At 47.4% G+C, this 14,017-nt stretch overlaps 1 protein-coding gene across 1 annotated transcript in view; it reads right to left on the bottom strand.

The window, feature by feature from the left end:
* Nucleotides 1-14,017, bottom strand: part of LOC115471039 (shootin-1-like) — a 162,012-nt gene that overhangs the window by 24,212 nt on the left and 123,783 nt on the right. Inside the window, exons 10-12 of the mRNA XM_030204707.1 lie at nucleotides 12,820-12,973; nucleotides 10,031-10,133; nucleotides 7,241-7,323 (exon numbers count right to left, since the gene is read on the bottom strand). Of these exons, the coding sequence (XP_030060567.1) occupies nucleotides 7,241-7,323; nucleotides 10,031-10,133; nucleotides 12,820-12,973 (340 nt within the window). The remainder of the gene's footprint in view (nucleotides 1-7,240; nucleotides 7,324-10,030; nucleotides 10,134-12,819; nucleotides 12,974-14,017) is intronic.

Here is a 14,017-nt window from a genome sequence, read left to right as displayed (position 1 = left end):
ACCTGGCAAAACCCCAAAATTTAATAACGATCAATGGACTTTTCCTTCAGGAATCTGTCTAGACCCCCTTTGAACTCAGCAAGGCCAGTTGCTGTCACTACCTTCTCCGGCAATGAGTTCCAGAGTCTAACTACACGCTGAGTAAAGAAAAACTTTCTCCGATTTGTTTTAAACCTATCACATTCTAATTTCATCTTGTGTCCCCTGGTTCTATTATTGTTAGAAAGTGTAAACAAACGCTTGACATCTGTCCGCTCTACCCCACTCAAGATGCTGTATTAGAGGCAACAGACCAGCACACAGCACCTCCGGATAATTTTCTCCGTTCTCTTCATCCTCATTGGTACAGCGTAATTTTGTTGTTTGTATTTAAAACATTCTACAGTTTGGCTCCGGTGCATTTGAGTCATTACGCATTCCTGTGTCCTTCTGTAGCAGTTACGTTCAGAAAACGATATTAAATTTGCCATCTGTTAAGCAATTTTGGTCATGGAGGAAGAGATACTGGATCATCTTAGGTAGGGGGTCCAGATGCCTGGAACTCTTGACTTTCAGAAGTGCCATGTTTGTCATTTCGTAAGGATTTTCGACGTGCCCTTAAAACGTGGTTGTTTCCTAAGTATTTATCTTTTTAATACATTTCATTGTTTTATTAGAACCATCAAACTTTCTATAAAAATTATGTTTTTTAAAAAATTGTTATTTATGTTTTGGAATCTGTCTTTAACTGTTGTTGGTAAAGCGAAATACGAATGTTCAAATTAAGTCAATTGTTTGCTTCATTGCATCTTTCTGAGCAACTTCCTTGTACTTACGTAACATCAGAACTTTGAGGCATTCTTTTGGCTGAATTTAAGGTTCCTTAAAATGGGTGTTTTTGATGGACAACATGTTAGGGCAGAAATGGCGTGTGATGCTTGGGCCTTCACAAAGAACAGCCAAGTCTTGGAGACCTCTTCTCCTTCACCAGCTTTGCTTTCCCTCAAGTAACTTGTCTCCTGTTCAGAACAGGAAAGTCAGGCGTTCTACCTTCTCAGTCAAGACAGAAAAGGATGCCGAGATCACCAACAGGAAGGATGCATGCAGGGCAGCGCTCCGGGCAGGAAAGAGGGGGCTCTTTCCTACCCAGAAGAGGTCACTAGACCACCAGGGCAGTAGTAAGGTAAGGGGAGGGGAGGGGGGTGACGGGGTGTGTGACGGGGGGAGGGGAAAATGTGATAGGGGGCAGAGCGAGGGCATGAAAGGGGGCGGCCAGGGTGTGAAAGGGGGCGGACGGGTGTGTGGTGGGGGCGGGGCGGGTGTCCTCCTTTTGGGGGGAAAATATGGTAACCCTAGATGGAGGTGAAAGAGGGTAAGCATGTGAGCTGAGGTTATGAGAAACAATATGGAGGAGAAAGCAAGCTAAGGGCTGCGAAGATGAGGAGCAGGGTTATGAGGCTGGAGAGGAAACAGAGCTAATGGAAAGAGACAGAAAAGTGGGTGGTTGAGCAAAGGCTGGAGAAAGCATGCTGACGGAGACAGTGAGGTAATTAAATTCGCCGATGACACAAAATTATTCAGGGTCGTCAAGTCGCAGGAGGAATGTGAACGATTACAGGAGGACCTTGCGAGACTGGGAGAATGGGCGTGCAAGTACATAAGTACATAAGTACATAAGTAGTGCCATACTGGGAAAGACCAAAGGTCCATCTAGCCCAGCATCCTGTCACCGACAGTGGCCAATCCAGGTCAAGGGCACCTGGCACGCTCCCCAAACGTAAAAACATTCCAGACAAGTTATACCTAAAAATGCGGAATTTTTCCAAGTCCATTTAATAGCGGTCTATGGACTTGTCCTTTAGGAATCTATCTAACCCCTTTTTAAACTCCGTCAAGCTAACCGCCCGTACCACGTTCTCCGGCAACGAATTCCAGAGTCTAATTACACGTTGGGTGAAGAAACATTTTCTCCGATTCGTTTTAAATTTACCACACTGTAGCTTCAACTCATGCCCTCTAGTCCTAGTATTTTTGGATAGCGTGAACAGTCGCTTCACATCCACCCGATCCATTCCACTCATTATTTTATACACTTCTATCATATCTCCCCTCAGCCGTCTCTTCTCCAAGCTGAAAAGCCCTAGCCTTCTCAGCCTCTCTTCATAGGAAAGTCGTCCCATCCCCACTATCATTTTCGTCGCCCTTCGCTGTACCTTTTCCAATTCTACTATATCTTTTTTGAGATACGGCAGATGAAGTTCAATGTTGACAAGTGCAAAGTGATGCATGTGGGTAAGAGGAACCCGAATTATAGCTACGTCTTGCAAGGTTCCGCGTTAGGAGTTACGGATCAAGAAAGGGATCTGGGTGTCGTCGTCGATGATACGCTGAAACCTTCTGCTCAGTGTGCTGCTGCGGCTAGGAAAGCGAATAGAATGTTGGGTGTTATTAGGAAGGGTATGGAGTCCAGGTGTGCGGATGTTATAATGCCGTTGTATCGCTCCATGGTGCGACCGCACCTGGAGTATTGTGTTCAGTACTGGTCTCCGTATCTCAAAAAAGATATAGTAGAATTGGAAAAGGTACAGCGAAGGGCGACGAAAATGATAGTGGGGATGGGACGACTTTCCTACGAAGAGAGGCTGAGAAGGCTAGGGCTTTTCAGCTTGGAGAAGAGACGGCTGAGGGGAGATATGATAGAAGTGTATAAAATAATGAGTGGAATGGATCGGGTGGATGTGAAGCGACTGTTCACGCTATCCAAAAATACTAGGACTAGAGGGCATGAGTTAAAGCTACAGTGTGGTAAATTTTAAACGAATCGGAGAAAATTTTTCTTCACCCAACGTGTAATTAGACTCTGGAATTCGTTGCTGGAGAACGTGGTACGGGCGGTTAGCTTGACGGAGTTTAAAAAGGGGTTAGATAGATTCCTAAAGGACAAGTCCATAGACCGCTATTAAATGGACTTGGAAAAATTCCGCATTTTTAGGTATAACTTGTCTGGAATGTTTTTACGTTTGGGGAGCGTGCCAGGTGCCCTTGACCTGGATTGGCCACTGTCGGTGACAGGATGCTGGGCTAGATGGACCTTTGGTCTTTCCCAGTATGGCACTACTTATGTACTTATGTACTTATGTACTTATTTGTTACTCTAGCATTGGGAGAAGCATGCCGAAGGGTGGTGAAGCCATCAAAAAGTGGAAGTATGAGAAAGGTGGGGGTAGGGTTCAAACCCACTAGAAGAGGGGAGGGGGTACAGCCTAGGTTGGTGGAGTTCGAGACTTGCAGGCAAGTGGCAAAGTCAAGCCTGGGGGAGATAAGCTAGATGCCACTTAATGCAAGTCAGCCTCTTCCATAACAGCCTCTAGATCCAGAACCGTATTTTCCATACTGTGATCATTAGTTATATCCAGGGGTGTGCTGGTAAATTTTTAACAACAGGCTCTTTCTCGGGACGTAGCCAGCTCTGCAGTTGGAAGGGCTAGGGGTGGCTGGGGTGGTGGGGGGAGCAACACTTGCCTCTCTCTCCTCCCTCCCTTCGTGTGGGCCAATAAATGGACTGCCACCACTCCCAACGTCTTGCTCTGAGCAGCATGCTGAAACTTCTCACACATGCTCGAGAAGTCCCAGCCTGCTGCCCAGAGCTGGAAACAAGGAGCAGGGAGCAGCAGCAGCCTATTTACTTGGCTGGCAGGGCTCAGCATCCCCACCAGCAAAGTAAAAAAGAATTCAGCAGAGGGCCCAAGCCCACATTTTGAGAGCCAGTTGTTAAAGTAGCCATGGAGGGCCCTACTTTAACAACCGGCTCCCAAAATTCTTAAAAACTTAACAACCGGCTCTTGCGAGCCCGTAAGAGCCTGCTCCAGCACACCACTGGTTATATCACAGCAACCAGAGAGAAAACAGGTCAAACAGATATATATATAGATCTCTCTATGGAAAAAGCTGGAAATGGTTACTCATTTCATTGCTGGGCGTCAGGTGCTGATGTCAGAAAGCTGGCATGACTCATCTGGAAATTTTGTAGCAGAACAGCACTGGCATCGTGACCCTAATGGAACTGTGGCAGTTATCATGTGGGACACTCTCATTCTGACTGACAAGAAACTCAACGCAAGAGAACAGGGCAGTGGTAAAGGAGAAAAGGGTTTACAAGTATCAGAGCCACGTGAGTATTCCTTGCACATCGTGTGGAGAGAAAATGTTCACGTGCAAAGAAATGCAGTCAAGAGGTCAAAATATGTATTGCATTGGGTGCTAAAGGCCTCATCAATGCATATTAATCTTATGAACTCCAGCGATCATTAAGTTTAAATTCGATCATACTCCACATGCCCTGGCTTAGGAATGAAGTTTCAATTGGGATGTGGGATACAAGTGCAGCAAATAAATAAATAAAATAAATAAATTACTGTCAGGGTATGCACAACACTAACCCATTTGGAGACCACCCTTGAAAGCTCTGAAGGTGAGTCAAGGACAAAGACGACGATAATGCAAGAGTGTCAATGAAAGAGTTGTGTTGTGGAGGAGTGGCCTAGTGGTTAGAGCACCAGTCTTACAATCCAGAGGTGGCTGGTTCAAATCCCACTGCTGCTCCTTGTGATCTTGGGCAAGTCACTTAACCCTCCATTACCTCAGGTACAAACTTAGATTGTGACCCTCCTGGGACAGAGAAATATCCAGTGAACCTGAATGTAACTCACCTTGAGCTCCTACTGAAATAAACATATGGAATGTTGCTACTATTGAAGATTCTACATGGAATGTTGCCACTTTTGAGATTCTGGAATGTTGCTACTATTTGAGATTCTAAATGGAATGTTGCTAGTGGAGGAGTGGCCTAGTGGTTAGAGCACCAGTCTTGCAATCCAGAGGTGGCCGGTTCAAATCCTACTGCTGCTCCTTGTGCTCTTGGGCAAAGTCACTTAACCCTCCATTGCCTCAGGTACAAACTTAGATTGTGAGCCCTCCTGGGACAGAGAAATATCCAGTGTACCCGAATGTAACTCACCTTGAGCTACTACTGAAAAAGGTGTGAGCAAAGTCTAAATAAAGATTCTAGAATTCTAAAGAATAACAAGATTCCATGCAGAATTTCAAAGTGTTGCAACATTCCATGTAGAACCCCAAAGAGTAACAAAATTCTTTGGGATGGAGGAGTGGCCTAGTGGTTAGAGCACTGGTCTTGCAATCCAGAGGTGGCTGGTTCAAATCCCACTACTGCTCCTTGTGATCTTGGGCAAGTCACTTAACCCTCCATTGCCTCAGGTACAAACCTAGATTGTGGGTCCTCCTGGGAGTGGCCTAGTGGTTAGGGTGGTGAACTTTGGTCCTGGGGAACTGAGGACCTGAGTTCGATTCCCGGCACAGGCAGCTCCTTGTGACTCTGGGCAAGTCACTTAACCCCCCATTGCCCGCTGCATTGAGCCTGCCATGAGTGGGAAAGCGCAGGGTACAAATGTAACAAAAAAAAAAAAAAAAACAGAGAAATATCCAGAGTACCTGAATGTAACTCACCTTGAGCTACTACTGAAAAAGGTGTGAGCAAAATCTAAATAAATAAATAAATAAAGATTCCATGCAGAATTTCAAAGTGTAGCAACATTCCATGTAGAACCCCAAAGAGTAACAAAATTCTTTGGGATGGAGGAGTGGCCTAGTGGTTAGAGCACTGGTCTTGCAATCCAGAGGTGGCTGGTTCAAATCCCACTACTGCTCCTTGTGATCTTGGGCAAGTCACTTAACCCTCCATTGCCTTAACCCTCCATTGCCTCAGGTACAAACTTAGATTGTGAGCCCTCCTGGGACAGAGAAATATCCAGAGTACCTGAATGTAACTCACCTTGAGCTACTACTGAAAAAGGTGTGAGCAAAATCTAAATAAATAAAATATCGTAAATTGCTCAAAACTTTTCTGTTAAAAAGAATATAGTGTCTAATGTTTAAAACAGTTAACTTTTGTTGCTGCTGGGTATTATGGGATATACGAAATGAGATCATTTACAGTGTAATGTAATGTGGTGATGAATCTCATTTGTCTTTCTGTACAAAGCTGAAAATGCAACTGTTCAAAACTGAATTTTTAAGATTTCACTTGCATTTTAAGGGGAGATGGTGATTTTTTTTTAGCTTACTGCTTGTCATTTACTTGTGATGTTTTGTGTCTTATTATATATTAATTTTTGTAAACGGCTTCAAAGTAGTTCGTTATACATTGTATAAAACAACAGATGGAACGTGAAATGAGTGAATTAGACTGATAAGATCGTGAAGAACAGGAGAAATGGAACAGTAGTGGAAAGAATGCAAAGGTCAGTAGCCTTAAGATCAAGGCCAGCCCAACCATTAGGCAAGACTAGGTGGTTGCCTAGGGCGACAGCTTTGAGGGTGTCAGCAAAGAGAAGTAGATGGGGGAAGGTGGCCTGAGACTGAAAGAAGAAGGGGATTGCTGGCTCTTCATTTTTCCCTGCACATGCAACACCACCAGTTAAGCTCTGGACCAGCTAAACCAATATGGCCAGTGACATCACAGGCTCAGGCCATTGGTGCCCTTTATCTCCGATGCCCTGGGACAGAGCCTCACTTGGTCCATAGGTTAAGCCAGCCCCGGAGTTCCTGGCCTTACAACACATACAATGAGAGACACGAAAAGCTGGCAAACCAAGGATTGTTAGCAAGGACGTAGTCATGTGCTAATGATAGAAAATAGGCCTAGACGGGGCACTGGAGGAAGCCTTACTGGAAGCCCTGGAGCAGAGAACGAGAATCCCAGCTTTCGGGGGATGCAGTGGTATACCAAGGGAGGGGGGCAGTGGGTGTGGTCTGCTCCGGGAGCACGCCACTGGGGGGGGGGGGGGGGTGCCGCGCGTCTGTCGGCAACGCTCGTTCCTTGCTCCCTCTGCCCCGTAACAGGTTACTTCCTGTTCCGGGGCAGAGGGAGCAGGGAACGAGCAAAGTCGACAGGTGCAAGGCACCCCCCCAGCAGGTAATAATGCACCCGGCGGGGGGGGTGTCCTTTCGCCAGGGGGGGGGGGGGGGGTGTGTGTGTCCGTCCTTTCGCTGGGGGAGGTTCCTATCGCTGGGGTGGGGGGGAAGGTTGCGCTGCACCCGGGGGGTGTCCTTTCGCCGGAGGGAGGTGTCGCGCTGCACCCGGGGGGGGGGCATCGGCGATCTGCCCCGGGTGTCAGCCACCCTAGGAACGCCACTGGGGGGATGTGTATACATATGACATGCAACAGTCATTTTAAACTCATACCCATGTCCTGTTGGGGCGACTTGTCCGTTTTGATTGCAGTGCTGTTCGGACTGGATTTTTTCCGAATCATTGACATTAGAGACCTTAAGAGATGACACAGAAAACAATTACAAACACTCGGGAAAATGAATAGGCAAGGTCCCATGCCCGCCAGCCCTGACCCTGTTCCGCTGAGGAGTCCAGAGTCCAGCAGCCATGTATGCTGTCCCGTGGTCTTCTCCTTCTGATGCCTCAGTTAACAGTGTACAAACTATTTTAATTTTAAAACCCAGAAAAACAAAAAACAAACACTCACTCCAGTTTTGGTAACAGAGAAATATCTAGACTAACTGCTTGTGCCTCTTAACAGATTCAAATCAAGCACTACATCCAAGGAAACTGGTTTATTAAAACATCATGGTCGAATTCTGTGCAATTAATATAGTTTGCATCAGTGGAGTAGCTACGTGGGGCCTGGGGGGGGCCTGGGCTCCCGTAGATTTGGCCCTGGACCCCCGTGCCGACGACCCGCCCAACCCCCCCTCCCGCCGCCAACCCGTCGTCGCCTGCCTTGGCTGACGGGGGACCCCAACCCCCGCCAGCCGAGGTTCTCTTCTTCTCGCAAAAGGCTTCCTTCTGTTTCTGACGTCCTGCAGGTACAACGTGCGGGACGTCATACTCACAGAAACAAAACGAAGCCTTGCGCCAGAAGAAGAGGACCTCACTGACTGATCTGCAAGGCTTTGTTCTTTTTCTGTGACTCTGACGTCCTGCGCAGAAGAAGAGGGCCTCGCTGGTTTATCTGCAAGGCTTCACTCTGTTTCTGTGAGTACGACATCCGTTGCTGGCTGATCCGTGAGGCTTCGTTCTGTTTCTGTGAGTCTGACATCCGTTGCTGGCTGATCCGCGAGGCTTCGTTCTGTTTCTGTGAGTCTGACATCCGTTGCTGGCTGATCCGCGAGGCTTCGTTCTGTTTCTGTGAGTCTGACATCCGTTGCTGGCTGATCCGCGAGGCTTCGTTCTGTTTCTGTGAGTCTGACGTCCATTGCTGGCTGATCTGTGAGGCTTCGTTCTGTTTCTGTGAGTCTGACGTCCGTTGCTGGCTGATCTGCGAGCCTTCATTCTGTATCTGTGAGTCTGACATCCATTGCTGATCCGCAAGGCTTCGTTCTGTTTCTGTGTCTGACGTCCGTTGCTGATCCGCAAGGCTTCGTTCTGTTTCTGTGTCTGACGTCTGTTGCTGATCCGCAAGGCTTCGTTCTGTTTCTGTGTCTGATGTCCGTTGCTGGCTGATCTGCAAGGCTTCGTTCTGTTTCTGTGCGTTTGACGTCCGTTGCTGACTGATCTGCGAGGCTTCGTTCTGTTTCTGTGAGTCTGACGTCCGTTGATGGCTGATCTGCGAGCCTTCGTTCTGTTTCTGTGAGTCTGACGTCCGTTGCTGATCCGCAAGGCTTCGTTCTGTTTCTGTGTCTGACGTCCGTTGCTGGCTGATCTGCAAGGCTTCATTCTGTTTCTGTGCGTTTGACGTCCGTTGCTGACTGATCTGCAAGGCTTCGTTCTGTTTCTGTGAGTTTGACGTCCCGCACATTGTACGTGCAGGACATCAGTTCACAGAAACAGAACGAAGCCTTGCGCCGGAAGAAGAGGACCTTGCTGGCTGATCTGCAAGGCTTCATTCTGTTCTGTGAGTCTGACTTCCCGCACATTGTATGTGCAGGACGTCAGACTCACAGAAACAGAACGAAGCCTTGCGCCGGAGGAAGAGGGCCTCACTAGCTGATCTGTAAGGCTTCGTTCTGTTTCTGTGAGTCTGACGTCCTGCATGAAAGCCTTGCGACGGAAGAAGAGGACCTCGCTGGCTGATCTGCGAGGCTTCGTTCTGTTTCTGTGAGTCTGACGTCCATTGCTGGCTGATCTGCGAGGCTTCGTTCTCTTTCTGTGAGTCTGACGTCCGTTACTGGCTGATCTGCAAGGCTTCGTTCTGTTTCTGTGAGCCTGACGTCCTGCACATTGTACGTGCAGGACGTCAGACTCACAGAAACAGAACGAAGCCTTATGCCAGAAAAAGAGGACCTCACTGGCTGATCTGCAAGGCTTTGTTCTGGATGTCAGAAACAGAACGAAGCCTTCAAGGGAAGAAAAGGACCTCGGCTGGCAGGGATTGGGGTCTCCCGCCAGCAAAGGTAGGCGATGGCGGCAGGGGAGGGTTGGCTGCAGGAGGGGGGGTCGAGAGGGTCGTCAGCAGGGGTCGTCAAAGTTGTTGGTGGTGGTGGTGGCGGCGGGTCGTCAAATTTGGTGGTGGTGGGGGGGGGGGGGGGGTTGGCGGTGCAGGAGGGGGGGACTAAAATGTGGCCCCTCACTTTGGGCTCTGGACCCCCCCCTCCCGCCGAAGTCTGGCTATGCCCCTGCTTGACACAGAGAGGCAGTACAGCGAGACTACTGCTAGGGGTCGCAGGTGTCATTTTGAACTCTGCCCTAAGCCCACTAGACACAAGGGATTAAGAAAGGTAGGCCCGGGGATAGCAGGAGCCCATGGGATGATGGGAAGTGCTTTGGGTGACCGAAAGGCTGGGTGGGGGGCAGCGCCTGACTGCAAGCGCCAGCCCCTTAAGGACATGCCTGGTCACACTGGACCATGGGGCTTTGAGGCCCAATGCTCCCAGGACAAGAAAATAATATTTTTCCAGGAATACCTGCAGCTTCCAGATACTATAAGGCACTTTAATAACCACCCCCTAAATGCTGCGAGTTAAATATTAAGGATTTGCCCAGTTATATAACTATGAAATGGCAGGTGTGTGGTGCACTTACCGAATTGGATTGGGAGGAGGAGGAGGTGGTGGTGGTGGGGGCGGCGGTGGCGGGGGAGGACCTGGATTTTCTGCATGATGGATTCTTTTCCGAAGCTCCTCCACTGAAGGAAAATGAAAGAAACATATTTCAGTAGTGTACGGAAGCTCTGCATTCGTCTAGCCACATTGCCACTTTCAGTTCAGGTAAGCTGCTTTCGGCAAAGTGGGCTACAGTTCAGTAATGCCGCTGCTTCTTGGATGTCTGGCAGCATGTCTCAGGTGCTCAAAGTGGCCGGGAAGGGAGGAAACCATCTGGTCCCTATTTTAGCAGCTCTTCTTTTGATGAACACATTACATATGTATATTGAATAAATAATGCAACCCCAATTTTAGAAAGCCAGAATTTACACATGTAAATCTGCCACATGCATACAAGGTGACACAGTTTGGGTGGGTCTAGGGCAGCGCCAAACAAGGCCCAATTCAGAAGGGGAACCCGTGTCTATGATTGCTGTGATCAGTGTCAGGATTTATACCTATCCCCAGGGTATTTTTCTCCCAAAATTGATGTTGCTGAATGATTGTGGCTTCTGTACGTAATTAGGAGCATCTACAGGTTTAGATTTCCAAAATGGCACACGTACACATCTATGTGTTAGCATTTACACATCTAGGTTATGAAATACCAACTTAAATGTGCAAATGCTGACACTTAGAAGCATAGCTATCAATGTGGCTACTGTTAAGGTGTGTTATTTACCATTAACTCATGCTATTTTATTTAATGGGATTAACAGTAAAATAACACATCTTAATGGTAGCTCACACTGATAACGTCTCCTCTTAATTAAAGGAAAAAGAAATGTTTCTAGAAATGGAAAATCACTGCTATATGCAATAAAAGTGAGCTAAGTATAGGACAATTAAGCCATTGTGACATCACTGATGAGGTTGGCTCTTAGGCATTGGTGGAATAAGGCATTATGACATCACAATATCAGCTCTGGTTACCAGAGACCGAACCTCTTCTTCAAACTAAGGGGGGGAAGTGAGCCAAGTATAGGACACATGAGCCATTGAGACATCTCTGATGAGGTTGGCTTTTATTGGTGGAATGAGGCATTACAACATCAGTTCTGGTTACCAGAGACTGAAACTCTTCACGCTAAGGGAGGAAGTGAGCCAAGTATAGAACAATTAAGCCATTGTGACATCACTGATGAGGTTGGCTCTTATTGGTGGAAGGAGGCATTACGACCACAATATCAGTTCTGGTTACCAGAGACTGAAACTCTTCACACTAAGGGAGGAAGTGAGCCAAGTATAGGACAAGAAAGCCATTGTGACATCACTGATGAGGTTGGCTCTTATTGGTGGAAGGAGGCATTACGACATCACAATATCAGTTCTGGTTACCAGAGACTGAAACTCTTCACACTAAGGGGGGGGGGGGGGGGGGGAGTGAACCAAGTATAGGACAATTAAGCCATTGTGACATCACTGATGAGGTTGGCTCTTAGACATTGGTAGAATAAGGCATTATGACATCACAATATCAACTCTGGTTACAGAGGCTGAAACTCTTCACACTAAGGGAGAAAGTTATCAATGTAGTCTACTGTTAAAAAGGGTTAATTTACTACAGGTCCCATTTTATAATAATTGGGGTTAACAGTACAATAACACCTTAACGGTAGCCTAGGTTGATAACTTCCCCTTAGACACATACATTGCTCTGTTTTACACATTAACAATTGTAAAATGGCTGCTCCCACCGCACATAAATGAAGCATGCAGGTGCATTGCTGCCTGCATTTTAGAGCAGATCCTTTTATACATACTACCAGAATTTCCCACATCCCGACCTGGATGTCTCAATTATGTTAATGTTGGTCCCAAGTGGAAGCATATGGAGAGAGACCCCAGGCTTCCAGCTCCATAGCACCACCCACGGCACCAGGACATACCCTATTCTCCTGCCCAGCGGAGGAAGCTTTCAGGCCACAACCACCCCCCCCCCCCCCCAACCTTTTGTTCACCTTCTAGAAAGAAAATCTGTCCTAATCTTAGTTCATTTTATGCACCATTCTAGCCACATTTCTCTACTGCCACCAGCATGGTTTCTGTTCATATTAGATTAAATTCCGTAAACGGCACCCAAATTTGGGTAATGAAAAACATGAGTGCTATATATAACTGCTGCTCTGAGTTGGGCATCTTTTACAGGCTAGCGCCGGGATCTGCACCCAATTTTACACCAACTGAAACCTAGTACCCTGTTTATAAGTTGCGCTAGGGTTTTTAGCGCTCACTAAACGTTACAGTGTCTCTAGCGTTAGTGCGCTAATTTTTAGCATGCCCTAAAAATGCTAGCGAGCCTATAGCGTGGCTAAACAAACAGGGTCCCTGGTGTAAATCCTTCTGCCTAAATTAGGCGTGCATCTCCCGTATTTTATAATACCGTGTATCTTTAGTAAATGCCCCTGACCCACCCTTGGCCCCCCCCCCCCCCCCATGGTCATGCCCTCATTTCCATTCTGTGGTAAAAATCTACACGAGCATATTTATAGAATAGCGCCTAGCAAGATGTGCATGTATATTCAAATTGTTCCTAATTAGCGCTGAAAATTGTTAGTGCCAATTACTGGCACTAAATAGCTCATTACTCAAATCTGTGCACTATTTTGAGGGCCATTTATAGAATTTGAGGGATTACGTCATTACTCTGGGACTCACTTATTCTTATGTGACTTTTCCCATTTTAGGTTATTTCATCATTCCTCCCTTCCCCTCCCCCCAGCTCTTTACCTGAGTGCTTTAGGTCTTTGACGTTGGACTCCGAGTTCTGACATTTTGTCTCTAACTCCTTTTTCTCTTCCTCCAGAAGCTCCAGGTGCTGTTTGAGAGACTGAATCTCCTTCTGCCAGGCTGCGCTATCCAGCTGGGCCTGCAATTCTTTCACCTGCAGGTTTAAAGCACCTTACATTACCCTCAAACAACGTTTCCTTCCGACCTGATGTGAGGGCGGGGTTTACACACAGCCTGCGTACACAGGGGATATTTTATAACGCATTTTCCACATGTAAAACAAGCTTTCTGCCGGATTCTATATATGGCGTCTTAATTTCCGCGTGGAAATCAAAGTGTATTCTATAACAATGCGCATAACTTAATCGGTTAACTAGCTAATCAGTTCTGTCAATTGGATGTTAATAAGCAATTATCAGCACTAATTGGCATTATGATTTACACACAGAATTCGCTAAGCGTATTCTGTAACGTGGTCCACATAAATTCTAAGTAACATCGTTGAAAAGGGGGCGTGGCCATGGGTGGGGCATAGGTCTATGCACGTTGTTATAGAATACACCCGCTCTGCGCCCAATTTAGGCGTCAGAATTTACGCCAAGTAAAACGTTGCATAAATGGCCATGACTAAATTTGGTCGCGAGGAGAGGTGCTTGGCGTATTCTATATACCACACGGAAACTTAAGCCTATTCTATAAAATTTAGGTATACTTACCGAATATGCGTATGTGTATTTTTCTTCTGCGCGGAATTTTCAGGCACCATATATAGAATCTACACCTTTCTGTGCAAAGCTATTATGATGAAACTGTACTGAGGAACAGCACTACACTCCAGGGGCGTAGCCAGACTTTGGCTGGGGGGGGGGGTCCAGAGCCCGAGGTGAGGGGGCACATTTTAGCCCCCCCCCACCAACTTTGACCCCACCCTGCCGACGACCCTCTCAACCCCCCTCCTGCTGCCAACCCTCCCCTGCCCGCCTACCTTTGCAGGTGGGGGGACCCCAACCCCCAGCCAGCCCAGGTCCTCTTCTTCCTTCGATCTGTTTCTGAGTCTGATGTCCGGCATGTACAACGTGCCGGACGTCAGACTCAGAAACAGATCGAAGGAAGAAGAGGACCTGGCTGGCGAGGGTTGGGGTCCTCCGCCAGCAAAGGAAGGCGATGGCGGGTTGGTGACGGCCGGGGGGGGGGGGTC

This window comes from Microcaecilia unicolor, chromosome 5, assembly GCF_901765095.1.
Source record: "Microcaecilia unicolor chromosome 5, aMicUni1.1, whole genome shotgun sequence".
In the NCBI taxonomy this organism is placed as follows: domain Eukaryota; kingdom Metazoa; phylum Chordata; class Amphibia; order Gymnophiona; family Siphonopidae; genus Microcaecilia; species Microcaecilia unicolor.
This window is presented reverse-complemented; position numbering and strand designations above follow the sequence as displayed.